Here is a 27,693-nt window from a genome sequence, read left to right as displayed (position 1 = left end):
GGCACTCTGGCATTATCATTGCACTTGGGTTTATTCTGATGATATAATTGTTGCAATAATAGATTTGTGGGAACTATGAAGAAGCTGATTGAGTAGAAATCAGATTCTTGCCCTCAACATTTGATAGCATGTCCAGGAAAACCAGCATGTTGTGAAAGGCTTTCCTTTTCAGGAAATAGCTCAGTGGTTCCCAAACGTCTGTATTGCTGATCCCCGTCACACAGCAAGCCTCTGAGCCCTTATAAATTAAAAACACTTTTAAAGAATGTAACACCATTACAAAAACTGGAGGTGAAGCGGGATTTGGGGGTGGAGGCTGATAGCTCACAACCCCCCGTGTAATAACCTCAGGGGGTCACAACCTCCAGTTTGAGAGCCTCTGGAAAGTATCCTGGGATGGGTTCAGTCACAGATCCGTTCCCTTGTGAGTGCTGCTTGCTGTGTTGCAGTACCACTGAGCCAACCTTCCTGCCCTTGTGGGTGACCCGCAACCCTCCCTCCAGCCTCTTCCAGCACTAGCACAGAGAAGGGGGTCACAGCCCGCAGCAGTATAATACAGCTGCTGCTATTAGCGCCACTCCGGGAAGGTGTAGTTAAAGGGACTTGCCTTAGCACTCATGTGCATGGGACAGAAACCCAGAGAAATCCATCTCGCTCTGTATGAAGTTTTATACAGGGTAAGCACATGTTCACCCCATTTCTTAAGTAAAGAGAGATATGCACTGCTGCTCCTCCCAATCCCCGCCCCCCCATAACAATTATTTACACTGGGTTTATTAATAAACAAAGGTGTTTTTATTAATTATAAAAGTAGGATTTAAGTGGTTATAAGCAACAACCCACAGAGCAAAGTAAGTTACTAAGCAAAATAAAACAAATGCACCAGCTCAGTTTAATACACCAAGAAGCTTGGTATATATAATACCTAAGAGTAATTCTAGGAATCTTCTTTCACAGATGGGAAAGCCTCTATTCTGGGCCTCATTCTTAATGTTCTGTTCCAGTTATTTCCAGCAGACATCTTAGCTGGTAAACAGGGGAGTCCTTGAGACTGGCAGCTAGGCCTTTAGGGCAGGGGCAGGCAAAATACGACCTGCAGGTTGGATCTGGCCTGCCACTGTCCTATGGCCCAGCAGGAGCCTCAGGCAGGCTCCCTCCCTTCTGCACCCTCACACGTTGCTCAAAGTGGCTGGCTGTGGAAGCCATGTGTGTCTCTGTGCGCCACATGCCCCCCCGCAGCCGGCCACTTTGAGCAGTGTGCGGGGGCACGAGAGGTAGGCAGCCTGCCCTGGGGTTCTGTTGAGCTGCTGGCCAGGAGCAGCCTAGGTAAGCGCCTCCCCACCAGAGACTGCACCTGGCACCCCATCCTCTCCTTCCTCCCAGTTCTTTGCCCCCCACTCCTGACCACTGCTCAAGTCAGAAACCAAACCCTTTGTACCAATACTCTTTGCCAGACCTTGCACCCCAATACCCTGACCCAGGTCACAACCCCCTCCTTCACCCAAACTCCTTCCTTCCCAGATCCCATAACTCCTCTTGTACCCCAATTGCCTATCCCGAGCTCCCCAACCTCCATCCCAGACCACCACCTCCTCCAATATCATGAAAGAGTGCAATTCTTGAGCACTTTACCATATTCGTGGAGTAAAAAATTATTGTCCACCTTTGCTCTAGGGGTTCCCCTCTTAGGGGCTGTGCAGAAAATGGGAAGGCTTTGTTTGCTGGCCAGCCTTTCCCCTCCCTGTGGAAAAATACTAAATTGATGATGGACACCTATATCAGGTGAGCTAAACACGTGGTCTTGTGGGGACTCAGCCCCTCCTATGGGCAGGCCCACAGGAAAACCAAACTCATTTGCAGATCATTGTCCTTGTCCATGAACAGTGTTCCCTCTAAGCTATGGGCAAAATGCCCAGAACCTCTGACTGGGTGGGCTGATTAATCATCTGTGAATCTGTGCAGTCTCGCAGCTTAGAGGGAACACTGTCCATGAGCCCCCAAGTTTCTGAAATTCACTTACTGGACCTCACTTAGTATGTGTGTACAGTAATTCCTCATTTAACACTATAGATGCGTTTCTGAAAATGTTCCTGCTAAACGAAAACTTGCTATGCAGGGTCAATTTTTCCATTAAAAATAATGGAAAAGGTGGGGGTTGCGTTTCAGGTGGTGATGGCAGAGTCAATTTTTTTGTTGGTGCTGGGTCGTCAATGTCAACATTAGATATTTAGCAACACAAGTCGCTGCGGATTGTTAAATCACAAAGATAAACATGTGAGTGAGCGGAGGAGAGCTGTCACCATGTGTATTCATCTGCTGATGCGTATTACCACTGTTTTCACCAACTTATACCGCTGCACGAAGTAGTCCGTCACTTGATTATTTTCGTGTTATTTCGGGGACGGTTGTGTTATTCGAAAAATGTTCTCCCCCCAAAAAATTGTGCTATTGTGAAAATGTGTTAAGCGGGCATGTGTTAAATGAGTAATTACTGTATTACTAAAACGGGTTTACACTTCACATTTGTAACTTCAAATACAGGAATGAAATGTGCACACAAATGGGAAAATCATATTCGGTAGATTACAGCTTTCCAAATGATTCCTTACAGGAAATATTTTGCATAAAACATTTTCCAGTTATGCATATTAATAAACATATTTTCATAAAGCATATGGACAGCCCTTTCACAAGTCCCTTGTCAGACTCTATGATGAGAGTTATCCGGCACCTTTAACAAGAAGTAGTAATGGCCTATGCTTAGTCTGGAGGGAACTTGGGGGCATTTAAACCTTCCAAACTGCAAGGCATGTGCCAAATTCCCCCATCCCCTAGCCTCATTGGTACTGCTCCCCCAAATATAGAAGTTAAAATATGACTATGTTGGTAAACCTCTGAATTTGGCATGATTTCCATACATAGTGAAGATCCCTTCCCACTGAGGCCTTATCACAGCCTTCTCTTCGTGCCATCTGATGAAGTGGGTTTTACCCACAAAAGCTCATGAGTCTATATATTTTGGTTAATCTCTAAAGTGCCACAGAACCACTCATTGTTTTTAACTCAGCTACCCCTGGAGATTTCTCTTCATGTGTCACTCACAAGGTTCTGTTGGGTGTGGTTTTCAGATCTGAGGCTGGTGATGTAGCTTCTCATGAAAGGGTACCTGGATCAAAGAGAGAAACTGTTTCTGTAGAAGTTTAACAAAAAGGTGAGACATAGCATCCTGGCTGCTGGTTGAGAAGGAAATGGAAGTTGCTTGGGAAATACTGACAGATACAGGCTATCAGCCACTGGTGTAGCTCTACTTCCAGGTTAAAAATAAAGTTATTTGTTAAGACAAATGAGTAGCTACATGGAAAAAAGCAGCTAAAATATTCTGCAGTGCAATAAAAACACATCTCAGAAAATCAGTTAAGAAGTTTAAGAACAAATATTGGAAAGTCTGAAAATGCCCAACTAGGGTCACTCAGGCTAGGACTACACTACAGCTTTTTCAGATTTCTTTTTCGGAAGAGGCTTTTCTGAAATTTGGCCTGTATACACAGGGTCAAATTTTGGAAAATCCCCCTCTTTCGGAAGATCCCTTCTTCCTCGGGGAATGAGGCAGACAAGGCTTCTGAAACAGCGCGTTTGCACATCCGCAAAAAAAACCTGGAAGAGCAAATGCCTTCCCTGGACGTGGCAGAGTTTTTCCAGGATGCCTCTGGCATCCTGGAAAAATCCTGCAGTGTAGACGTACCCACAAAGACAAGGGCTCAGGGCTAAAATTTCTAATGACAAAGACAAGCATCATCTTTCAGATAGTTGTATACACTAGAAAGAAGCAAAACAAAAAACAAGCATAAGGGCCCACTCCAGTGTTCCCTGTAATCTGTATGCTTGGGCGGTTGTCCATGAGAGATTCTGCCCCGCTGATTAGCAAAGCACCCACAGCCGCCATCATGTGTTTCTACTGGCGGGGCACAGTGTCACATGCCCTGGTGCAGATAATAACATTTACTCTGCATATGGGCAAAAAAAAATTAGAGGGAACATTGACCCAGTCATAGTTTTCTTCTTGTGTAGTTGCCTTCACCTTTATTAAATTGCGGCACTGGTGAGTGAAATATGGATGAGATACTTTTGTACAGCAGCTTACAAGCTTCTTCTCAAGACTGTGGCTACCTAGCTGGTTTCACATCTCTGCACAATGCTTTGTTGCTACCAGAGAGGCATCCTTTTACAATCTTGACTTCAAATGTTTATACACAAAGATATGCCAGTTCTGTGTTTAATACCCCATTATCTTTTGTGGCACATGCATACTTAAAAAAGACTTTTTGTGGTTCATGATCTAGCAAAGTGTGTATGTCTGCTTTTGTGGGTTGTCTAGTTAGTCAGAGTTTTGACAACTACGATGCTGTAAGAAATAAAGGCTTATCTTCATGGGACACTGATGGGACAAATCAGGATATTAGAGATAGATGATTTCAAAACTTGTAGTTTTACCTTAACTTCCTGGCCTTCCAGGGTGTGTTTTTAGGGGAGGTATTTTATATGCTTAACCATTCAGATAATTGATACAAATTAACCTGTACTCCAACTTGACTGCAGTTTTTGTCCATGTATCTCTTTTGGTGTTTTGAGTCATGCCATAGGAGCTTTTGGGTCCACTGGAATCCCTGTGAGACTAGGAAATCTGTCGGCATCTGCAGGGCTTTGGCATCCTACTACCATGTATTCATGGGTACCGGCATTCTTTGAGGAGTTTAGAAGTAACCCTGTGCAGAGAATCACTACTCGCTTTCCCAGGGGCTGACAAACCTAAGCAAATCAGGTCTGGCACAGGAAACTTTGGGCTTAATATTTTTCTTCAGTCAGTTTTATGCTGTTCAAAGATGCCAGAATCGTAAGACTGAAGTCCTCTGTGTGGACAAAGAATGAGTACAGAGCATAGGAGCTTCACACAGCCCCCCTAGAAAAGCATAACCTGTGCTTATCTGCTGGGCTGGACCTTCTCAGTAGTGCCCAGAGCAGTCTGTGAGACTCAAACAGATGCACCGTAGCCCTGAGTGAGCCTTGGCATCAGGAGATCCCGAGGCACTGGGATATCACACTATTTCTCCTAGCACGGTCCAAGATTATTGCACACAGATTATTTCACGGAGACTGCACAGGGAGTTCTACCTTTCCCTGGAAATAAAATAAAGGCAGCTCGTTTCTGCCTGCCTGGGCATGGTTGTCTCCTGCAATTGGTAAAATGATGAGGAGTTTGGAACGGGAGCCATATGAAGAGAGATTAAAAAGACTGGGACTTTTCCGCTTAAAAAAGAGGAGACTAAGACAGATACGACAGAGATCTATAAAATCATGAGTGGTATGGAAAAAGTGACACAGGAAAAGTTATTTATTTGTTCCCATAACACATGATCTAGGGGGTCACCTTAATACGAAATTAATACGTACCAGATTTAAAACAAAGGAAGTTTTCCTTTATGCAACAAACAGTCAACCCATGGAACTCCTTGCCAGAGGTGGTTCTGAAGACCAGGACTTAAACAGGGTTCAAAAAAGAACTTGGTAAATTCATGGAGGTTAGGTCCATCAACGTTTATTAACCAGGACAGATAGAAATGGTGCCCTTAGCCTCTTGGTCAGAAGCTGGGAATGGGCAACGGGGAGGGATCAGTTCACTTGATGATTCCCTGCTCTGTTCATTCCCTCTGAGGCACCTCCTGGCATTGGCCATTGTGGGCAGACAGGACGCTGGGCTAGATGAACCTTTGATCTGTCCCAGGATGGCCGTTCTGATGTTCTTATGGTAAGTCCCTAGCTTTTTGCAAATACCTCATTTTTTGATCGTGGGTGACTATGGAAGCTGCTAGTCCAAAGGGCTTTCTAACATTTATTGCACATTGTCCCTGATTATTTATTTCTGGGCCACAGCCCAGAGCCCAAGAGTCTGAAAGAAGTTCTCGGGGCCATCTCTGGGGAAGTGCCTTATCTGCTAGTCTCCATTTCCTAGCTGATTGTTATCCTTGTACAGGCTGTTGTACTGAATCACACTTTAAAGGTCATGTCTTGTGTCTCATGGTGAGGTCATGAACTGCGCCATCTACATATCTGATGTGAAGCAGCAGAAAGGAGACTCCATGGCCTCAAAGACTGGATGCAAATCTAGCTCTGCTGCTTAGAGTATCTCACTGTAATTCAGCAATCCCAGATGTATCTTTCTCTTGTGGGAGTGTCACAGAGTGGCTAGACTGAACATGATGGGTCAGAGGCTGGTTCCAGCTGGACTTCCTATGCATGGGGAGGAATCGACGTATTACTTAAATAAGGGTGTGTTATAAACTGAGAATTCCTGAAAAAAGGAAGCTGTTCAGGGTCTTCTGCTGGGACATAACTTCTGCTTTTTACTTTAAATGCCCTATGAAGCCAGCCAGGATAGGGATCCATGCCCTGGACCAAGGGGATTACAAGACATAGCAAAATGAAGCGGTGATTTAAATAATCGCCGCTTCATTTACATCAAAATGGCCGCTGCGGTGTGCCGACGATCAGCTGATTGGCACAGCGGGGCAGTCTAGACACGGCGCGGTCGACAAGGGAAGCATACCAGAGCAGTCGACAAAGGCGTCCCTTGTCAACCACGCCGCGTCTAGACTGCCCCGCTGTGCCGATCAGCTGATCGTCGGCACACCACAGCGGCCATTTTGATGTAAATGAAGCGGTGATTATTTAAATCAACGCTTCATTTCGCTATGTCTAGTAAACTCATCTACATGGTTTCGTTGACGGAGCCATGTCGTCTAGACACACCCTTAGTGTTCAGGAGAATGAACCAGGGGCTGGACCCCTGCTGTGCTAATGGGCTGGGGGAGGAGCAGAAGGTGGCAAGGGGCTGGGACACCACAGAGGTGGGGCTGGTCTGACTACCCAGGTAGAGTCGTGCCTGGCAGTGGGAGTAGAGTTGCCAGGTGTCCGGTTCTTGGGCTCTCTGCCCGGTAAAATAATCCAGAAAATACAGAACATGTGCAATGTCCGGTATTTCCTGGTTTTCCGGCTGGGCGCCGGACAGAAGCCTGGCGGGGGCGGGGAAAGTGACTGGGAGGCGGGTCGTGATTGGTGCTGGGAGCCCTGGTTGCGTGTGAGGAGGAGGGGCAGCCTGGTCCGTGCTCCTGTGCGCTGGACAAGCGTGTGGTGGAGCCGCAGCCAGACTGAGTCACACGGGATGGGAGCGCCCTGAGATCTGCACAGCCTGGGTCAGTCCTGCTCCCTGCCGACTGATTCGCTCCCCCGCCCCTTCCTGGCTGGCCAGTTGGTTGATTCTCCCCCGGTCTTCCCCAGCCAGTCCCCCTGCCACTGACCAGCCCTGCTTCCTGTCAGCCCCCCATCTCCACCGGCCAGCCCCCTGCCGTTCAGCTCTGCCTCCTGCTGGCCAGTTCCTGCTCTGGATCTTCCCCAGCCAGCCCCACTGCACCCTCTGCCAGCCCTGCTTCCAGCAGCCAGCTCCCCTCCTCCTCCTCCTCCTGAGCTCCCCCGGCCAGCTCCGCCCCCGCCAGCTGCTTCCCCCCAATATCCCGCTCCCCCCCCATCAGCTCTGCTTCCCGGGCCCCCCCCCACTCCTGTCCCCCCCCCTTCCTCCTAGTCAGCACCTCCCCCCTCCCCCCCATGAAGTGTGTCCGGTATTTTTTTTTATGACTACCTGGTAACCCTAAGTGGGAGCACCTCACTCTCCTGTCTATAGACACAGTAGCTACAACCCTTCGCTGCAGTCCTGGGGAGTTGCTAGACAAGCAGTTCAGGCTGCAGCCTCTCAGAGGAATCAGGCCCTTGCATGCTAGTATCTAGTAATCACTCTTACAAGAGGGGTGGGGAGAAGGGCAGCTTCTCTGAGTCTCTCCTTTCTGTGCACTTGGGGACTAACTCCCTGTTGCCCTCTGGCCAGAGGCATTATCCCACCTTGTTTCCACAAGTCCTGCCAAGTGTCTGCTGGAGCCAAGCGTGTCAGAGCCCATCATTTCACCTGCCACCTGCCATGAGGTCAGCTAATAAGAGAAATTCTTAGGATTCTTGCAGCCGGATTCATCCTGTACTCATCTCCTCCAGGCCCAGCCTGCCTCCCTTGGTGATTAGCTGCGGAGGGTCTTGGTAAGTTGTTCTGTGAATGATTAACAGGAGCATGCCAGAAATTCTCCTCCTTATCTCCCTGCTGGTAGTCCTGGGCAGGGTACTCTATACCCAGGGACCACCTAGTGACCAAGCCTGCCACAGTTTCACACCCACGCTTTCGACAGCTGGAGGGTGTGCATGTGTCAGAGAGAAATCAGTCTCCCATGGCCTCAAGACTAAGACTTGAAATGCACAGGAGGCGCTAGGACCTGGCCTCCAGAGTCCTGACCCCTTTCACCTTAAGCCTGACAGCATTAGACAAACATGTCTACATAACACTGAGCAGTCCTGACCAGTCCATGCCGCAACATTCTGCTTCAGAAATCAAAGTTACAAATAGGATTTAGCCACTGTTTCTAAAATAGTGCAAGAGATGGTGTATCCTTGCCCTCTCCTCCCACCCTGGATACAGGGTGTCTTTGCCAGGCCATCCCATGCTGAGCGAGGTTAACCCTGCTTTCCAGGTTAAGTTGTACCTGATCATTTTATAGTATAGACAAGCCTCACAGGTCTAGTTATGTAAAATAGGTCAGAGGTGCATAATCTACATTTTGGGGCTGGCACACCTCAGAATTCTTACTACAAAACCATGTCTGAGGTGGTCACATCTGATGCATGACTAGGGAGACTCAGAAGGTGAAGACAATATTGACTCCCAGAGTCTAGCATTGTTTATTGTCTTTAGATCTCCCTCTTCCCAGGGAATTTATATGCTTATTTAGAAGTAGATGCTTCTCCTAGTAACTGAGAATAAGCTCTGACTCATTAATTCCTTCTCTTTTTCAGAATCTCTTCAGTTTCTGGCTTGTGTTGCCCTGTTTAGGCTCCTGTCCAGTCCTGATTGTCCATTCTCTGTTTCGCCTTGTTTTTCTCTCCCATTTTAGTTTCTCTTTCTTTTGCTCCCCCTGACATTCTATAATCAGAGCTTTACACTGCTGTGTCCTGTTCCTCTTGGGTGGCAGCAGTTCTCCTTGCCCATCAGATTAGCAGCTCCTTCTGCTACTGGTCTCATTTTTCTGCCCCTGGTCTCAGAGAGCAGTTAGTTTCCTCCAACTAAGTTAAGCATTTTATCTTTTGTATCTACAGCCAGGGCTGTGTTGCAGTGCATAGCTTCTTTCTGAGCAGACTTGTTCTGACATGTTTTGTTGTTGAATTCCAAAAACAAGAACAAAGTTTAATTCACAACAGTTACTGCAAAAGCTGGCAGGAGCTAAATGGGTGATACCCCAGTGCATGGATGGTGAGTGAAGGTAGAGCTGGAGGAGGTAAGCTCTCAGCCCTGCTCCAGGCTCCATCCCTTTTACCCAGGCCTCACTCCCACCAGAGCAAAGCTGCTCCCCAGCGCCTGTGGGCAGCACGCAGCCCCAGCCACCCACCCCCAACACTATGGGACGGGAGGAGAGCACGCAGCCCCGGACTCCCTGGCCCCAGAGCATGGGGAGGGCGGATGCTCAGGGGCAGCAACAGTCCACCCCCAGTATTCCTACAGTAGGCATTCTGGTGGGGTCAAGCTGGCGGTTTGGGACGGCAATGCCACCTGCTACCTCTGCCCCCGTCACGCAGAGCTGAGTTCTCTGTAGGGCCACATGGGGCAGTTTCACTGCCTCTTTTTGGGGCTAGGATCAGAGCTGCCCCAGAGCTGAGCAGGGTTTCTACGGGCTGCCCCTTTAGCTGGTTTCTTTCTACTCTCTGTGCACATCAAGTTTGTTTGGTTTTCCCTGTGCACTTTGGCTTGTTCTTGGCAGTGATGCAGCTCCTTAGTTATGTACCACACAGACCTCTCTTCCTCACCTCTTCAGCTCAGCACAGCCTGCCCCTGTTACTGAGTGGATGGTAAGTCTGCCAACGTAGGAAGTGCAACAGGGCACTTATCTCAACTGCCGTAAGAAACAACACGCAGAGATGAGGGATGGACCAGCTGTTTCCCAAACACACAATAAACAGGTTCTAACATTTTAGCTAATTTCCCAGCTTCAGCTCACCTCTGTCTTTGTGTGGTAACTGTTGTCTTTCACATTCCCTGTCCCTGGCGTACACCCCTTCTGCCAATCAGATAACTCCAACATCAGCCATGATGACGAAGAGAGCGGCTGAGACAAAACACTGTGTGTTAGGTTTCTTTCAGGAAAGGACGTTTTGTGATTAAAGAAATGCAGATTTCCAAGATTAATGTGCCAATAACTAATGAATCTCTGTGCGTCTGAGAGTTGCATCATGGAGTGGTAACAAGCCATTGGGAGTTACAGAAAGACTCATGCATGCTGGGGTGAGAGAGCTTCACTTTTATCAGTGACTGTCAGGCTAGGTAAGGACCAGTCAAAGCACATTTAGGCTGTGTCTACACTGGGAAGGTTTGGCGACAAAAGTGAAAACCAGTCAAACTTTTTTCTGCCTCCCATTGTCAACATCCCATGGCCACATTTCTAACATTGTCAGCAGATAGACGGAGCTGGGTCCTTTTTGCTCAGGGAGAGCTTTGCTCAAAAGCCTTTCCATGCTGCAATACCCTTGCTTCCCTACTTGTCCCTTCTCTGGCAGCTCTGGTAAAACGCCCACCTTGCTGTGCATTATGACCAATGCCGGCCGGAGCCATTCTTCGTGCCCTGGGCAGACATTATAATTGTGCCCGGGGCCCCGCCCCTGCCCCCGGCTGGCCTGGCAGCACCGCGCGGTGCCCCTTACAATCACATGCCCTGGGCTAGGGCCCGGTCTGCCCATAGCTTGGGCCGGCTCTGATTACGACCTTGCATATTTTCAGTTTCCTTTATAGAAATTTCCTTTGTATTATGCTGTTTCTTGTCAGCTGACAGGGCCCATTGCCCAGTGTTGTGTGTTCTTTAAAGAGGCTTTTGTAATACATACAAACAAGGGGGCCATGTTCCTGTTGATACTGGAACCTTAAGTGTGAATTTCCTGACTCCTGTTCAAGTGAAATGTGAATCTTAAATTTGCAAAGGTCTGACCCTGAGATGTGCTGGGCCCAGTGGGCCCTCACTGCCTTCCATAAAGAGTGTCTCTCAGAACCTTCTCTGGTTGGGACGGAGTATTTTGGGTCTGTGGAATGTATCCATTCTCAGTAAAGAACCTGTGTGTCTACACGTTCACATCCCTAGTGTCCAGAAGGGAACAACATATCAGGCTATTAAAAGGCGCTTTGGACAAGGGTCATACCAGATTGCTGAAATGTCTGGTAAATAATTAGTAAATCTTACACTCCTTGGGGAATTTCCAGCCCATTGTATGTCAGAGGAAATGCAAAGTTACAGTAATGTGCTCTCTCCTGAGCCTGCAGGTTGGACCCATCCCTCCTGAGAAAATCCACTCTGCCACTTCCATCCCCGTAGACATATTTTCCCATTAATATCTTAGGCATTTGCACTTTCACTCTAGGTGTTGATCGGGTAGCTGGCTCCTAGGCTGTACCTCAAATGGCATTGGTACCATTTGGAATTCACTATCTCCTTGGACAGCAGAAGCTGACAATGGAGAAGATTATCCTACTTGGCGAGCACAAGCCAAAGAGATGATGGAAGACAATGAGATTTCTGACAAAGTTAAAAGAAGCCCACTTGTAACTGACAGCAGGCAGATTTGAATCTGGGATCTCAGGAGCTTAGGGTGTGTCTAGACTACATGCCTCCGTCGACGGAGGCATGTAGATTAGCCAGATCGGCAGAGGGAAATGAAGCCGCGATTAAAATAATTGCAGCTTCATTTAAATTTAAATGGCTGCCCCGCTCTGCCGATCAGCTGTTTGTTGGCAGATCGGGGCAGTCTGGACGCGCCGCGCCGACAAAGAAGCCTTTCTTGATCGGCACAGGTAAACCTGGTTTCACGAGGCATACCTGTGCCGATCAAGAAAGGCTTCTTTGTCGGCGCGTCGCGTCCAGACTGCCCCGATCTGCCGACAAACAGCTGATCGGCAGAGCGGGGCAGCCATTTAAATTTAAATGAAGCCGCGATTATTTTAATCGCGGCTTCATTTCCCTCTGCCGATCTGGCTAATCTACATGCCTCCGTCGACGGAGGCATGTAGTTTAGACATACCCTTAGTGTCTACAATTTGAGCTATAAAACCACCGGGCTCTCGGCTTAGGTTGTAGAGCGCCCTTGTTCTTCACTCTTGCTGTAAGTGGTCTAAGAACCACTATGGGACAGTGAACCTTACTAAGTGTGGGGGTTATACCTGCTTCTGATCTAGATCAGGTTGAGCCTGACCCATTTGGTGAACTTGGAGATCCCACGTGTGGGCCTATTCCTGAGAACGTGGGGCTACTGCTGTGCTTTAAGATTTAATGTGGATGCTGCCAAGGCAATGATAACAGCTGGTTCAAATTGCTTCAGATCAGAATGTTCAATGCTAGACCCTTCCATCCACTAACAGTCAGTGGAAACAAGATGTGGAGAAATTGGAGAGGGTCCAGAGAAGAGAAAGAAAAATGATTAAAAGTCTAGAGAACATGACCTAGGAGGGAAGACTGAAAGAATTGGGCTTGTTTAGTTTAGAAAAGAGAAGGCTGAGAGGGAACATGAGAGCAGTTTTCAAGTATCTAAAAGGGTGTTACAAGGAGGAGGGAGAAAAATTGTTCTCCTTGAGCTCTGATGATAGGTCAAGAAGCAAGGGGCTTAAATTGCAGTAAGGGAGGTTTAGGTTGGACATTAGGAAAAAGTTCCTACCTGTCAGGGTGGCTAAACACTGGAATAAATTGCCCAGGGGGGTTGTGGAATCTCCACCACTGGAGATATTTATGAGCAGGTTAGACAGACACCTGTCAGGGATGATTTAGATAGTGTTTAGTCCTGCCTGAGGGCAGGGGACTGGCTCTTGAGGTCCCTTCCAATTCTATGATTCTATGAATAGTAATCTAGGGTATGTCTACACTGCCACCCTAGTTCAAACTAGAGTGGCTAATGTAGGCATTCAAAGTTGCAAATGAAGCCCGGGATTTAAATATCCTGGGCTTCATCTGCATCTTGCCAGGCATCGCCATTTTTAAATCCCCCTTAGTGCGGACTCCGTGCCCGCGGCTACACACGGCATGGAGTAGGTAGTTCGAATTAGAGAGCCTAATTAGCCTAATTAGGCTATCTAATTCGAACTGCCGTTACTCCTCGGGGAACGAGGGGGAGGTGGAGGACAACTGGAGGCTGGAGGATCAGTGTTGGGGTGAAGGGAAACGGTGCAGGGGGGCAGCTGGAGCTCATAGGCAGCTGGGCTGCCTCACAGGAGCAAGTGGCGCAAACAGCCATTTGGGCTCCGTGCTCCCCATGCAGGAGGAAGAGAAAAGAAAGAGAGAGTGAGAGGCAGGAGGAGGAGGAGAAGAGAGAATGAGAGGTAGCAAGGGGAGAAGAGAAAGAGAGTGAGAGGCAAGAGGGGAAGAAGAGAAAGAGAGACGGAGAGAGAGGCAGGAGACAGAGGAGAGCTGAGAGAGAGAGGGGGGAGGCAGTAGGAGGAGGGGGGAGAAAGAGAGATGGAGTGAGAGACTGGTGGCTCAGGAGAGAAGACTGAGATAGAAAGGGAATAGTATGTGGAGGACAGACCTGAAAATCCCGTTTTATGATGGGCTAATTGGCTAGTTGCAGAATACCCAACGCAAAAATTCACTGGCTCATTGGAGGCTCTCCACAATCTAACCAGTGACTCTGTTCACTGGCTGGAGAGCATGGACGTCCAACTTTGATGAAGAAATACAGTGTTGACCACGGCATTCGAAAGAAGAAGACTGCCATAGAGATTCTATGAAACATTTTGGTTCATTTAAGTTTTTTACTTCATTTGATTCTACATTTTCTTTCATGTATAGTGCCGCTCCTCCACCAGGTGACCTGCTCTGTCCTTCCGATATATTTTGTACCCTGGTATGACTGTCCCATTGATTGTCCTCATTCCACCAAGTTTCCAGGATGCCTATTATATCAATATCCTCCTTTAAAATGATGCACTCTAGTTCATCACCTTATTATTTAGACTTCTAGCATTTGTGTATAAGCACTTTAAACATTTGTCACTCTTTGTCTGCCATTTCCTGATGTGTTCTTCTGATCTGACCCATACTTCCATCTTCTGTTCCTGACTAGAACACAGAGAATCTCTATTAACAGCCCCTCCCCTAAGCGATGTCTCTGTCTGATCCATGTGCTCTTCTGCACCGTCAGCTTCCCCCCAGCCCTTAGTTTAAAAACTGTTCTACAAACTTTTTAATGTTAAGTGCCAGCAATCTGGTTCCATCTAGGTTTTGGGGGAGCCCATCCTTCCTGTATAGGCTCCCCCTATCCCAAAAGTTTCCCCAGTTCCTAATAAATCTAAACCCCTCCTCTCTACACCATCATCTCATCCAGGCATTGAGACTCAACGCACCGGCCCTGCTCAGTATGATCTGTGGTACCCAGGCCTCCAGTTCAGTAGGGCCTGATGCTGCATAAGCAGCGTCCCGGGGAAGAGCCAGTCCCACCCCCTGCCCCGCGGGGCGGCGGAGCGAGGCTTGTTCGGGGCGAGCGCTCGGTGCGGGCCGGGCTCTCGCCGCAGCGCTGCGAGCTGCCGCCTGCCCCGCGGACCCAGAACGCGCCGAGGGCGCCGGGGCGGGGCCAGGCACGTGACGCATCGCGGGCCCGGGGAGCCGGAGCCTGCTGCCGCCAGGGGCGCGCGCGGCCTGTTCCCGGGGCCGCCGAGCCGGAAGCGCCGGGCAGCCCCAGCCCCGCAGCATGAGCCGGGCCCCGCTGCAGAGCCCGGCCTGCGGGCCCTGGGAGATGAAGGAGCGGCTCGGCACGGGCGGCTTCGGCAACGTCCTCCGGTGGCACAACAAGGTACCGCGCCCGCCGGCCCCCGGGCCCCCCCGGGCCGCCCCCGGCACCCCCCGGGCCGCCCCCGGCATCCCCGGCCCCCCCCCCGCGCCGCCCCCGGCCCCCCCCCCGCGCCGCCCCCGGCCCCCCCCCGGGCCGCCCCTGGCATCCCCGGCCCCCCCGCGCCGCCCCCGGCACCCCCGGCCCCCCCCGGGCCGCCCCTGGCATCCCCGGCCCCCCCGCGCCGCCCCCGGCACCCCCGGCCCCCCCGCGCCGCCCCTGGCATCCCCGGCCCCCCGCCCGTGCGGCGGCACCTCCCCTCGCCTCTCACCGCCCGCCCGGCCTGTCCCCTCTGCCTGCAGGAGAGCGGCGAGCAGATCGCGATCAAACAGTGTCGGCAGGAGCTGAGCCTGCGGAACCGCGAGCGGTGGTGTCTGGAGATACAGATCATGAAGAGGTGAGCCTGCCCCGGCCCGCAGTCTGAGTGCGGGGGGCGGGGGGCGGGGGAGCCGCTCTCAAGCACTCGGAAGTGGAAGTCTGACTCCACGGACTGCTCCCCAGACGGGATCTGTTCTGCTAGGAGTCGGTGCTGCCGCCTTTTATTTACCCCTTCTGTTTGTTTCATTGGAAATAAAGATGAGTAATTTGCTGCTGCTTCTGCAGAGACAGTGGGAAAACAAAGGTGCTTATGCTATTGTGATGGGGCGTGATCAGAGAAGTCCCCCTCATATAGGTCCCCATGAGCTGATCATGCCACTGATGCCCCCTCTTGCTCTCTGGGGCTCCCCACCACCCTGTCCTGCTGGGCCAAATCCTCCCGTCTCCTTCCGACAAGGCAAAGAGTTGGGGTAACTGCTCCCCTGCAGAAGAATGCAGACACTGAACCACGTCAGCTCTGGGAGGACTCAATTCTGCAACTCAGCACCCAAGAAACTACCACTCCAAAAGGGATCAAAACTCCGAATAGAGCTGTCTTCCTGAGTGTAAAAGTTTTACACAAGGAAAGCTTAGTCTGCAGAAGCGAAGAGCAAGGGGGGATTTGATAGCAGCCTTCAACTTCCTGAAGGGAGGTTCCAAAGAGTAGTGATGGATGACAGAACAAGGAGCAATGGCCTCCAGTTACAATGTGGGAGGTCTAGGTGGGATATTAAAAAATTAATGGAGATTGCCTATCTCCTAGAACTGGAAGGGAGGTCATTGAGTCCAGTCCCCTACCTTCACAGCAGGACCAAGTACCATCACTGATGACTATTTGCCCCAAATCCTTACATGGCCTCTACAAGGATTGAACTCACAACCCTGGGTTTAGCAGGCCAATGCTCAAACCACCAGCTATCCCTCCCCAAAGCTGGGAAAAACTATTTCCCTAGGAGGGTGGTGAAGCATTGGAATGGGCTCCCTAGGGAGGTGGTGGAATCTCCATCTCTAGTGGTTTTTAAGTCTTGGCTTGACAAAGCCCTGGCTGGGTTGATTTAGTTAGGATTGAGCTTGCCTTGGGCAGGGAGCTGGTCTTGATGACCTCCTGAGGTCTCTTCCAGCTCTAGGATTCTGTGAAAGCTCACAAGGATGTTAACCCTCTTTATTCAATGAGAGAGAGAGAGAGATACACATAGTGGTTTGCTCCCCCCAAGTAGCAATTATTTACACTGGGCCTGATAATAAAAAAACACTTTTGTTTACATGCTACTTTCTGTACTTACTAAGTGGCTGCAAGTGAAAACATATCAAAGTAAGTTACTAAATTAAAATGAAAAGTCTCAGAGGGGCAGCCCTATTAGTCTGTAACTTTAAAATTGAGTAATCCTGTGGCATTTTAGAGACTAACAAAAAATACACAGTATCATGAGCTTTCATGGGCAAAACCCCCTTCATCAGATGAATAAAAAGCATACAGCTAGTTCTAATCTGCTAAGAAACTTGTTACATGCAACTTCTTACCCATGCGTAATGCAGGAAAGGCCTTCCCAAAACTGCCTACACTCTCCAGCCACCCAGGAAGTTTGGGGCTGGGGCTTCCTGTGGACAGGGGTTTCTCTGGATGAGAGCAGCTCCTGTCCACGGTAAGGATGTTAAAGACTAGTTGATTATCCGATAAGCATTTGCTTATCGGATAGTTAGTTGACTAGTTGATCCCCCCCCCTTGCTTCCGCAGCAAAAGGGAGGAGGGAAGAGGGGGTGCTTCAAGGGGCAGCACCTCACAGTTGATCCCTGGCTGACCTTGGGTTCTGGGGAAGTGCCGGATGGAACCCTTGGTCAGCTGGGGATTTCCCAGCTGACCCTGGGCTCTGCATGGCATTTCAAATCAGCAGCATGGAGCCCAGGGTCAGCGGGGGACCCCAGACTCCATGCTGCACTGCTGCTTTGAAATGCACAGGGGCCCCCTCTGGGGACTCTTGTACATTTCAAAGTAGGAATGCAGAAGTGCCTGTTGACTAGTTGATAGAAATTCGATTGACTACTCGACCAGTAAATTAACCGCAATTTGACATCCTTAGTCCATGGTGGGCCCCCTGTGGGACTGGAGCGGGGGGGGGGGGGGGGGAGTGTGCCAGACCCCACCGGTTAACCAGGTAATCTTTCAGATAAGAACGGCCACACTGGGTCAGACCAAAGGTCCATCCAGCCCAGTATCCTGTCTGCCGACAGTGGACAATGCCAGGTGTCCCAGAGGGAGTGAACTGAACAGATAATGATCAAACCACGTCTCTCCTGCCAGCCATCTCCATCCTCTGACAAACAGAGGCTAGGGACACTATTCCTTACCCCAGTGGTCCCCAACCATTGGAGGTTGCCGGGCGCCAGGGGGCGTGGCCATTTGCCCGCCGGGCGCCAGAGGGCGGGGACACTTGCGCGCCTGGGAGCGGAGCCCCCCCATAGCTGCGTGCCTGGGGGCGGCGCCCCCTCCAAGTGCCGCCTGCCCAGAGCGCGGGCAGCCAATCCGCGGCGCTCCCGGGGCCGGCACTCACCGTGCGCCATGCGCCCGGGGCCGGCTCCGGCACCATGCATGTGCCACGTGCCCAGGGCCAGGCCAGCTCCGAGCACTTGGCGGGCGCACACAAATGCCCCTGCGGGTGCCATGGTGCCCGTGGGCACCAAGTTGGAAATCACAGCCTTACCCAAATTGCTATGGATCACTACCTGTTCAGTTCTCTCCCCCTGGGACACCTGACATTGGCCACTGTGGGCAGACAAGATACTGGGCTGGATGGACCTTCGGTTAAATTAAATTAGTCCAAACAACGGGGATTACTAATCTAATTGAAGGACTTTGTTAAGAGAATGATGGGAATGGGGTGTGCTGAATGCAGGTCACATGTCTGGGGAAAGAATGACACTCTCACTCCTTCTCTGAGGCAAAGTCGTATAATTTACATCCAGGTCAGCTTTGTCCCAGAGCTGAGTGTGGGACCTGTGACTGTGCCTGGTGGTTGGGGCTGCATTTGGCCCCAAGAGCCTGGGTCGGGTGCAGGCACCTTGTGCCTTTCTGTGTGTTCATGTGCTGTCTTCTGCGAGTGTCCCGCACTTGCTCTGAAAGCTCCATCATTGCAAGTTACATGACTTTGCTGCGTACCCAGTTATGAGGCTCTCTTATCCCACTGTGTATGTTCCTGCTGAATCAGTCCCAAAGACACCCAGCGAGCTGAATTCAGCCCTATCTGCTCATGAGGCTAGGAGCAGGCTGCACGTCCAAGTTTGGATGCTCAGAGAGAGAGAGCAAAGAAACCAATAGCTAGAAGATTAGCAGAACTAAGCCCCTGTTCTGGGTGGGGAGAGTGGGTGGAGCAGGTGAAGGAAACTTGAAGTGCCTTGGTTCTGTGTCTGAAGGGTTAATGTCCCAGTGGGACCTCCCTTAGTACCTGTGTGTGTGTAAGATTGGAAAGCTCCCGTCTGGATGAGCACTTCGCAGGATGCTGGCCTAGGGGTCATCTCTGGGAGGAGGCTTTGATGAGTTGGTTCCAGTGATCTCATATACTTCCCTCATTTCCTTTCCTCAGACTGAATCATCCCAACGTGGTGGCTGCCCGGGAGGTCCCTGAAGGGATGCAGAACCTGGCACCCACTGACTTGCCGCTGCTGGCCATGGAATACTGCCAGGGTGGAGACCTTCGCAAGGTGAGGCACTGGGCTGTGATCCTGGCAGTGCAGGGACAGCTACTGGGGGAAGTGCAGGGCTGCCTCTCAAGAGGCTTGGTGGGTGATTCAGTGGGATTTCTCCAGCTGCTTCCACATGCTGCTGCCACCTAATGTTGAACAGGATCTGTGCCTGCTTGCGCCTTCTCTCAGGAAGTGGCTGGGTTGATCCCAGGTGCGTTTTTCATCTTCTTTCAAGATTTTTATTAGGCACTTTCCATTTCCGCTGGCGGTGAGCAAAGGTGTGTGTGTCTATGGGATGCACATGCAGAGAGCCAGGGATGTGTAACAGATGGACAACAGGAAGTGACTATGGCTCAGAACATCCCAGGGCAGGCCAGGCCAGTGGGCGAACCTCTGCCCAGCAGTGATAAGCTCCCATCTGTCAGCAGGAAAAAGAACTTGTGTTTGGTTTTGCTCTGATGTTGTTTTTCTAACTTTTGCTAAAAGCCCAAATGTAGATAATGTCCAAAGCACATGGCTGCAATTAGGAAGATGGGTCCTTGGCTGGCTGAGTCAACTGCTGCTGGATGCAGGGGAGGAGGCTCTTCCTCCTGGAGGAGCTGGTGGAGATGATGGCAGCAATTGCCCAATCTGTGACGAGGGAAATGGGATTGAAGTGTTAGTGTTTAAGGGCCTGATCCTGCAGGCACACTTGTGAGTAACGCTGCAGAATCTGCAGAGCTACTCACATCCATAAGCATTTTCAGGGTTGGGGCCCAAACCCGGGACCGGGGCACAGAGGAGACAGTTTGATAGTTACACTCTGTTTTGATTTTCCGCAGTACTTGAACCAGTTTGAGAACTGTTGTGGCTTGCGGGAGGGGGCCATTCGTATCCTGCTCTCTGACATCGGTAAGTGAATACAAGAATGGCCACACTGAGCCCATCAAGCTCAGTATCCTGTTTTCCAGCAGTGGTTGGTGGTAGATGCCTTGGAAAGAGTGACTAGAACAGGGTAGCTATCCAGACCGGGTGATTGGCAGAAAGACGTTTAGGGACACCCAGAGCAGGGGGTTGCATTTTTGACCATATTGGCTGATAGCCATTGCTGGACCCATCCTTCTTTAATGTGTCTTAACCCTCTTTTTGAACATATTTATAGTTTTGGACTTTACAGCATCCCCTGCATTGTGTCAAGAAATACTTCCATATGTATGCTGCCTGTTAATTTCATTGGCTGATCCCTGGGTCTTATGTAATGAGAAGGAGTAAATAACACTGCCCTTTTTGTTTTCTTTGCCCCGTTTGTGATTTTATACACTGTTGTCATATCCCCAAGCCATCTTTTTGCCAAGCTGAACAGTCCCAGTGTTTTTAAGGTCTGGGCATACCAGGGATTTTATATTGTGGTGTTACGTTTTCTATCTTCCTATCTATCTCTTTCCTAATTCTCTTTGTTTTTTCAACTGCTGTTGCAGATATTGCAGAGAACTGTCCATGATGACTCCAAGATTTCTTTCTTGAGTGATAACTAATTTAGATCTCAAGTATCAGAGGGGGAGCCGTGTTAGTCTGAATCTGCAAAAGCGACGAGGAGTCTTGTGGCACCTTAGAGACTAACCGAAGTGTTGGAGCATAAGCTTTCGTGGGCAAAGACCCACTTTGTCAGATGCATGTATCTGATGAAGTGGGTCTTTGCCCACGAAAGCTTATGCTCCAACACTTCGGTTAGTTTATAAGGTGCCGCAGGACTCCTCGCCGCTATTACTTTGTACGTGTAGCTGGGATTATGTCTCCTCTTTGCATTGATCAACACTGAACTTCAGTTGTTATTTTTGTTGTTCAGTTTTGTGAGATTCCTTTGCAGATCTTTGCAGCCAGCTTTGGATTTAACTATCTTGAGTAGTTTTGGATTGTTGATCATTTATTAGTATGCTGAACTGGCCCCCCTTCCTTCAGAGCCCCCAACGATTTACCTGTCTCCACTATGAAAACTGGCCATTTTTTTTCTTCTGTCCTGTAGCCAATCATAGAATACTAGGACTGGAAGGGACCTCGAGAGTCATCGAGTCCAGTCCCCTGCCCTCATGGCAGGACCAAATACTGTCTAGACCATCCCTGATAGACATTTATCTAACCTGCTCTTAAGAGATGGGGATTAGTCTCAGGACTATCCTTTGCTTAGAGCCTTGAGGGATATTGTCAAAGGCTCTCTGAAAGTGGAAGTTCACTATTCCCTGAATCACCTTTGTCCACATTTGTTGACATCCTCAAAGATTTCTAATGGATTGATGAGGCATGATTTCCCTTTAGAAAAGCCATGTTGACTCTTCCCAACAAATCTTGTTAATCTAAGAGTCTGAAAATTCTGTTTACCGGTTTGCCTGGTACTGAATTTAGGCTTACTGGCTTGCAATTGCCTGGAGCCTGTTTTAAAAGCCATCAGTTCATTAGTTATCTGCCAGTCTTCTGGTAAAAACACTGATTAAAGAAGTAGGTTATATACCATAGTTTGTAGTTCTGCAGTTTTGTTTTTGAGTTTCTTTAGAACTTTTGGGTGAATGCCATCTCATCCTGGAGACTTATTACTGTTTAATGTATCAGTTAGTTCCAGAACTTTTTCTACTGACAACTCTATCTGGGACAGTTCCTCGGATTTGTTTCCTGAAAAGAATAGCTCAGATGTGGGAATCCCCCTCCTAGGAATCTCAGTTACATCACCTGCAGTGAAAACTGTTGCAAAAAATGTATTTAGCTTCTCAGTGAACATGTCTTCCTTGAGTACTCCTTCAGTACCTCGATTGCCTAGTGGTCCCAATAACTTTTTGGCAGGCTTCTTGCTTCTGATGTACGTACAGAGGAATTTGTTAATGTCTTTTGCTAGTTGCTCTTCAAATTCTTTTTGAGTCTTCCTAATGCTTCTTGATGGCAGCAGGACCTGCTGCTGTCCCAGCCTGGGAAAGGAGCCATTTCAGTTCCTTTCTACCTGGGGGAAGGAGATCAGTGACCCTGGATGTCTGCACTTTATATTGGGACTTCATAGCATTTTCCTTCCTGCCTTGCTCTGTGAGCCTCCCCAGAAGGGAAATGGCCTCTCTGACTTGTCTCTTTGACGCTGGGATGTGGAAAGTAACATACTTCCTTTCCCAGCAAAAGCCTGCTCAAGGGATTTCCTGGGAGGCACCAGACAGGATGAGCAAGTTCCAGCTTGTGCTTCTTCCAGGGATTCCCTGTTGCAGCCCATCATCAGGGCCAGGGTGGGCCCCTCCCCTCTGCAGTGACTTACATCATCCATGTGGCATCTGAGACGGATGGGAACGCAGACTGACATGACAGCACCTGCTGTGGGCTGTGCGCTTTGAACAGGCCCCTTTCCCCAAACATAGAGCACCCTGGCATGAGTGTTTAGGTGAAGCATGGAAGGTGCCATCTCCAGGGTAGCCAGGCTCCCATCTCCAGGGAACACTCCAGGTTAGAATGGAGACCTTGGTATGCTCTGGAAGCATATGGGAGCCAGTGCAGTAACAGTGCCCAAGTGCCCTCTGTTCTTGCTGGCTCACGCAGTGTCAGTCGCAGGAGCGAAGCCGCAGTGGCAGCGTTAATGCAAGATTAGTCGGTAGCTTTGTGGGAAAGTGGCTTGTTGCCTCGGGGGATTTCTGATGTTAGATTCCGGAGATGATTGGCATGAAGTGAGTTGTTTGTGGCTCTCGTGTAGGTGTCTTTCAGGGGAAGGAGCCTGTTGAACTGGTGCAGGCTTGGAGGATGAGCAGACTGTTCTTCCTGGAGGCACTGAAGCTGAGCAGGATCTGTTCCTGCCCCTCATTTTGAGCACCTCTGGCCCAGGGACTTCTTCTGTTTGCCTCCCTGAGCACATTCTTGGCCCAAGGCGAGGCTGAGGACTGGCAGCCACTGCAGGGGTGTCATGCTGAGCGCACAGGTAGTGATGGGAGCAGCCCCAGGTCTGATGATCCCAGACCCTGACCCTGGTTAGCTAGAAATGTTTCTTAGTGGCCCGTCTGAACCTCTGGCATATGCCCTGCTAGGAATTAGTCAGTGTCTTAAGGGTAAAAGTCACTCCTGGGGTTTCCCTGTGGTCAGGGCTGGGTAGACTGATGCGTGTAGGGGAGGCTGGGGCACTGGGTTCTATTCTGTGCTCTGTGACTTGAGGAAGTGGGAAGTGAGTCCCTTTGAGTCAGTGCCAGGAAATGCTGCTGCAGACTATGGAAATGCCACCAGCCCTTTCCTTGCAAGCCGCTGGAGTGAGCTGTGTCCCCACCTAATGGCTGCAGGGTTTTACTTAGGGATTGGCGTGGCCGAGCATGAAAAATGCTGGCTTTGGTCCCAGTTCTCCATGCAGCCTTGGTTCTTCTTGGCACAAAAAGTAGAGAGGTGGCTCTGCTCTACGTCTTTGTGCCTCTCCGGCTTCTGGGATGCTCGTGTGGGCTCAGCATCGCTGGAGATATCAGTGCACCAGACAGGCCTGCGTCTCTAGCCAGGCCTTCTGATCTTGGGGGCTGAGAGCCAGGACAGCGCAGATGCCTGTTTGTGGCAGAAGTGTTCTCTGGTTGGGAGAACAGCAGCCAGTCCAAGGACGGAGACCTGGCACGATGCAGACCTGGCCTGACATGGTGGCCACTGGCTTATGACTGATCTTGTTAGGACAGACGAGCATTCTCTCTAAGCCCTCCTCCCACCTGGCTGCTTCATTTCCTACCTGCTGCAGCAGGAGCTCTCCTAGGTATCTGCCTCATGGCGGGGATGCCAGGAGGAGTTAGGCAGGGGTCAGTGAAGGTTTGCTATGGCGTGGATGGACCTTTCAAGTCAGCAAAGAGAGCCACTGCCATAGAACAAACTCTGCTTCCATCTGGAAGAGCTGCCCTTCAGGGTTCAGCATACTGCAAGCAGCTTCCAGGACAAGTCTCATTGCACTGTACCCCGTAGCCTGCCCTCCCTCACTGAGCCGTGCTTGTGAAGTGCCTGCAGGCTTAGATGCTCTTGAGTAACAGCAGGCTCTCTCTGTCTCAGCCTCTGCTCTCAGGTACCTTCATGAGAACAGGATCATCCACAGAGACCTGAAACCAGAGAACATTGTCCTACAGCAAGGAGAACAAAGGGTGAGCAAGAGCCCAGTGTCTTTGGAGTGTCAGGGTATGGGTGAGACAAAGTGAATGACAGGAGCTGAAGCTGCAAACATGATCCGTCGCCAAGAGATTTTGCAAGCTGAAATGATTAGCCCTATCTGAGAGCTGGTGGGTGCCTCTTGTGATCCTTGGGATTTATACAAACTGCTAATGGTTTCTCTGAATGTCCATGTACTGTGAGCTGTATCCGCCTCCCCTCCCCCTTACAGACTGGCCACGAGGCCAAGAGGAGCGGACTCTGCCAAAGCAAAAGTGGTTGTAGGTGTCTGATTTGTGTGGAAATTGGCTGGGGGGTGTAGTTCTTGTTTTATAGACACAGCTCTGACCACCAGATCTCTCTGCCTCTCTGATGCTTTGCTGTTATGCAGAAACAATTCCCCAAAGGCTTTAGACACCCCCTGTGCCTAGTCCTGGCTGTGTGACGAGATGGTGGCTGGGCTGTGCTACTGCTGCAGACTTCCAGTCCCAGCATGACCTCCCTTTCCCAATCAGGGCACTTCAGACGCTAGACTCTCTTTCGAAAAAGTGAGCCGCTTTCTCAAAAAAATCCTCTTGTTGTCTAGACGCTCTTTTTCGAAAGACGTAGCCTTAGTTACATCAGTGGAGGGCAGCATCGGACCTGCGGAGCGGACACGGTTCACCAGGATTAGCACCAGCAGACCACCTCCGCTGATACAGCCGCTTGAACCTCCCATTCACCGTGGAGCACCATCTCCAGCCAATGGGCACTGGGTGAATTGGGACACCGCCTCCTACAGCTCAAATGGGCTAGGAATGGCGATCCACAGCCAACGGAAGCTTTAAATGGCCATATCTGCAGAGGCACAGGCTAATAAGCACTGGCAGAAGCTATATCCGACTTATTGCCCACCTGAGTTTAATGCTACTTATGTGCATTAAATTTAAGTGTAAAAGAAAAAATGCAACTCAGTGTGAAGAAGAACGTCTGTGTGGGCATTACCAAGGGACGTGAAGTCAGGTGTCACTTCTGCTGTTGCAATGTAGAGCACTACTGCAAGGTGGTCATCAGCGATAGAAGATCTGTTCCTAGATGTGATGAATTTGATCACAGACAATGTCTGCTCACAGATATAAGTTGATCCGAACAAAACAAGCATCTTTGGGCATGAGCCTTGATCTTTGGAAAGCTTTGTTCATTGAGAGATGGATACAATTCCAGAAGTGGTGTTGATTTGAATTGCTCCACCAGGCAGGCATCGCTCTGCAAGTCAAGCTCAATTTGGAGGTCACTTGGAGCATTGTCCACAACGTATGTGAAAGGAGAGGACAAAGCCATGCCCCCCCCCCACTGCTAAGCTATTGCCTGGCAGCTGCCGGGCAGGCACAAGCCCTTTGAATGGAGCAGTTAAAAAGGGCTCACGCCTGTGGGCAGCTCCCAGGCAGCTGGCCAGCAGGGCTGAGAGCTGTGAGCTCTTTTCAATTGCTTCTGTTCAAAGGGCTTGTGCCTTCCAGTGCCTGCCAGGCAATGCAGCCACCAACGGGCGAGCCCTTTAAATAGAAGCAGTTGAAAGGGCTCACATCTCTGGCTTCCTAACAGCTCATTAGAGGCGGGGGAGCTGAGAACGCTTAAGTGCTGGCACCTTCCTTGTACCTGTCAGGCAACCTATTGCCTAGAAGCCCAGGGGACACAAGAGCCCTTTAAATGGAAACAGCTCAAAGGACTGGCCCCTCGCAGCGCTGCCCCAGTGCATTGCCAGAGATGCAGGATCCCCTTTAAATAGAAACAGCTCAAAGGACTGGCCCCTCGCAGCGCTGCCCCAGTGCATTGCCAGAGATGCTGGATCCCCTTTAAATAGAAACAGCTCAAAGGACTGGCCCCTCGCAGCGCTGCCCCAGTGCATTGCCAGAGATGCAGGATCCCCTTTAAATAGAAACAGCTCAAAGGACTGGCCCCTCGCAGCGCTGCCCCAGTGCATTGCCAGAGATGCTGGATCCCCTTTAAATAGAAACAGCTGAAAGGACTGGCCCCTCGCAGCGCTGCCCCAGTGCATTGCCAGAGATGCTGGATCCCCTTTAAATAGAAACAGCTGAAAGGACTGGCCCCTCGCAGCGCTGCCCCAGCGCATTGCCAGAGATGCTGGATCCCCTTTAAATGGAAACAGCTCAAAGGACTGGCCCCTCGCAGCGCTGCCCCAGCGCATTGCCAGAGATGCTGGATCCCCTTTAAATGGAAACAGCTCAAAGGACTGGCCCCTCGCAGCGCTGCCCCAGTGCATTGCCAGAGATGCTGGATCCCCTTTAAATGGAAACAGCTCAAAGGACTGGCCCCTCGCAGCGCTGCCCCAGTGCATTGCCAGAGATGCTGGATCCCCTTTAAATGGAAACAGCTCAAAGGACTGGCCCCTCGCAGCGCTGCCCCAGTGCATTGCCAGAGATGCTGGATCCCCTTTAAATGGAAACAGCTCAAAGGACTGGCCCCTCGCAGCGCTGCCCCAGTGCATTGCCAGAGATGCAGGATCCCCTTTAAATAGAAACAGCTGAAAGGGATCTCAGTCTGGCAATGCACTAGATAGTGGGGAGCCGCGAGCCCTCTCAGCTGTTTCTGTTTAAAGGGCTGGTGCCTTCCCCAGAGCTTCTAGGCAACGCGTTGCCTGGCAGCCGGGGAAACAGGAGAGCCCTTTAAATAGAAACGGCTGAGAGGGCTCGTGGCTCCCCACCATCTCGTGTGTTGCCTGCGATCCCTTTGAGCTGTTTCTGTTTCAAGGGCTGGTGCCTTCCCTGCAGCTCCTAGGCAAGGTGCGGGAGACAGGAGCCCTTTAAATAGAGGCAGTTTGAAGAGCTCGCACCATCTCCTGGTCCAGGCAAGGAGCTAGGGGGCGGGGCCCGAAACTGCCTCAGGGGCGCCAAGAGGCTTTTGCCCATCCCTGCTGTAGGAGCTACTTTATCAGCAGCCATGCAAGAGCCCAGCACTGCCTTGATGCTTCCTGTCCTCCTCTCCTTGCCTCAGCACTTCTGAGTACAAAATTCCTCTGTTCTCTTGCAGAAGTGCATGTCCTCTTTGCAGAACGTGTTTTCAGTCCTCTCACTCCCTGCCATTTCTCCCTCAGTTAATTCACAAGATCATTGACCTGGGCTATGCTAAGGAGCTGGATCAGGGCAGTCTGTGCACATCCTTCGTTGGGACACTGCAGTACCTGGTAAGGAGCGGATTAAGCTTTCAGTGTTGGTGTGACCAGTAAGGTCTGGGGGACAGAGTGGCAGGAGGGAGCAGGCAGTGTGAGATGGCTGGGGGGTGGGAGAGGAGACCCAGCCATGCATGCAGGGATGTGTTTGGGATGCTCATACTGAAGCAAAAGACCAGGCTGTATTGTTGCTCTTTACCAGCATTGGGGTTTTCACTTTCTGTTGCATAGCGGGCGTGAGTGTCATTAACTCGTCAGACCGGGTCAAAGAGGCAGCAGGGTTCCCAAGGGATAGACTATTTAGCAGGATCTTTTCACAGTGATGCATGAACATTAATGAACATCCTAGGAAGCAGGTGCAGTTGATGTTCTGAAAGAAAAGGGGGTTAATCTTTAAC

The 27,693-nt window shown here is 50.4% G+C and overlaps 1 protein-coding gene and 2 long non-coding RNA genes across 3 annotated transcripts in view; 2 read left to right on the top strand and 1 right to left on the bottom strand.

Annotated features, from left to right (window-relative positions):
- Positions 1-501: 501 nt before the first annotated feature.
- Positions 502-15,408, bottom strand: LOC142823998 (uncharacterized). Its single transcript, XR_012899059.1, has 3 exons — positions 15,269-15,408; positions 10,140-10,247; positions 502-3,166 (listed from the first exon to the last, which is right to left on the bottom strand). It is a non-coding gene; the product is annotated as an uncharacterized LOC142823998 (long non-coding RNA).
- LOC142823999 (uncharacterized) lies at positions 4,155-9,082 on the top strand. The gene is made up of 3 exons (XR_012899060.1): positions 4,155-5,803; positions 7,934-8,136; positions 8,944-9,082. It is a non-coding gene; the product is annotated as an uncharacterized LOC142823999 (long non-coding RNA).
- The window catches only part of IKBKB (inhibitor of nuclear factor kappa B kinase subunit beta), a 31,934-nt gene continuing 18,955 nt past the window's right edge, over positions 14,715-27,693 (top strand). Inside the window, exons 1-6 of the mRNA XM_075915718.1 lie at positions 14,715-14,961; positions 15,300-15,394; positions 18,933-19,050; positions 19,854-19,923; positions 24,037-24,125; positions 27,221-27,310. Coding sequence (XP_075771833.1) covers positions 14,860-14,961; positions 15,300-15,394; positions 18,933-19,050; positions 19,854-19,923; positions 24,037-24,125; positions 27,221-27,310 — 564 coding nt within the window. The 5' untranslated portion in view covers positions 14,715-14,859. The remainder of the gene's footprint in view (positions 14,962-15,299; positions 15,395-18,932; positions 19,051-19,853; positions 19,924-24,036; positions 24,126-27,220; positions 27,311-27,693) is intronic.

The sequence above is a fragment of the Pelodiscus sinensis genome, unplaced genomic scaffold, assembly GCF_049634645.1.
Source record: "Pelodiscus sinensis isolate JC-2024 unplaced genomic scaffold, ASM4963464v1 ctg75, whole genome shotgun sequence".
Taxonomy (NCBI): Eukaryota; Metazoa; Chordata; order Testudines; family Trionychidae; genus Pelodiscus; species Pelodiscus sinensis.
The sequence above is the reverse complement of the archived record's forward strand: the minus strand, read 5'-3'. Positions and strand labels throughout refer to the sequence as shown.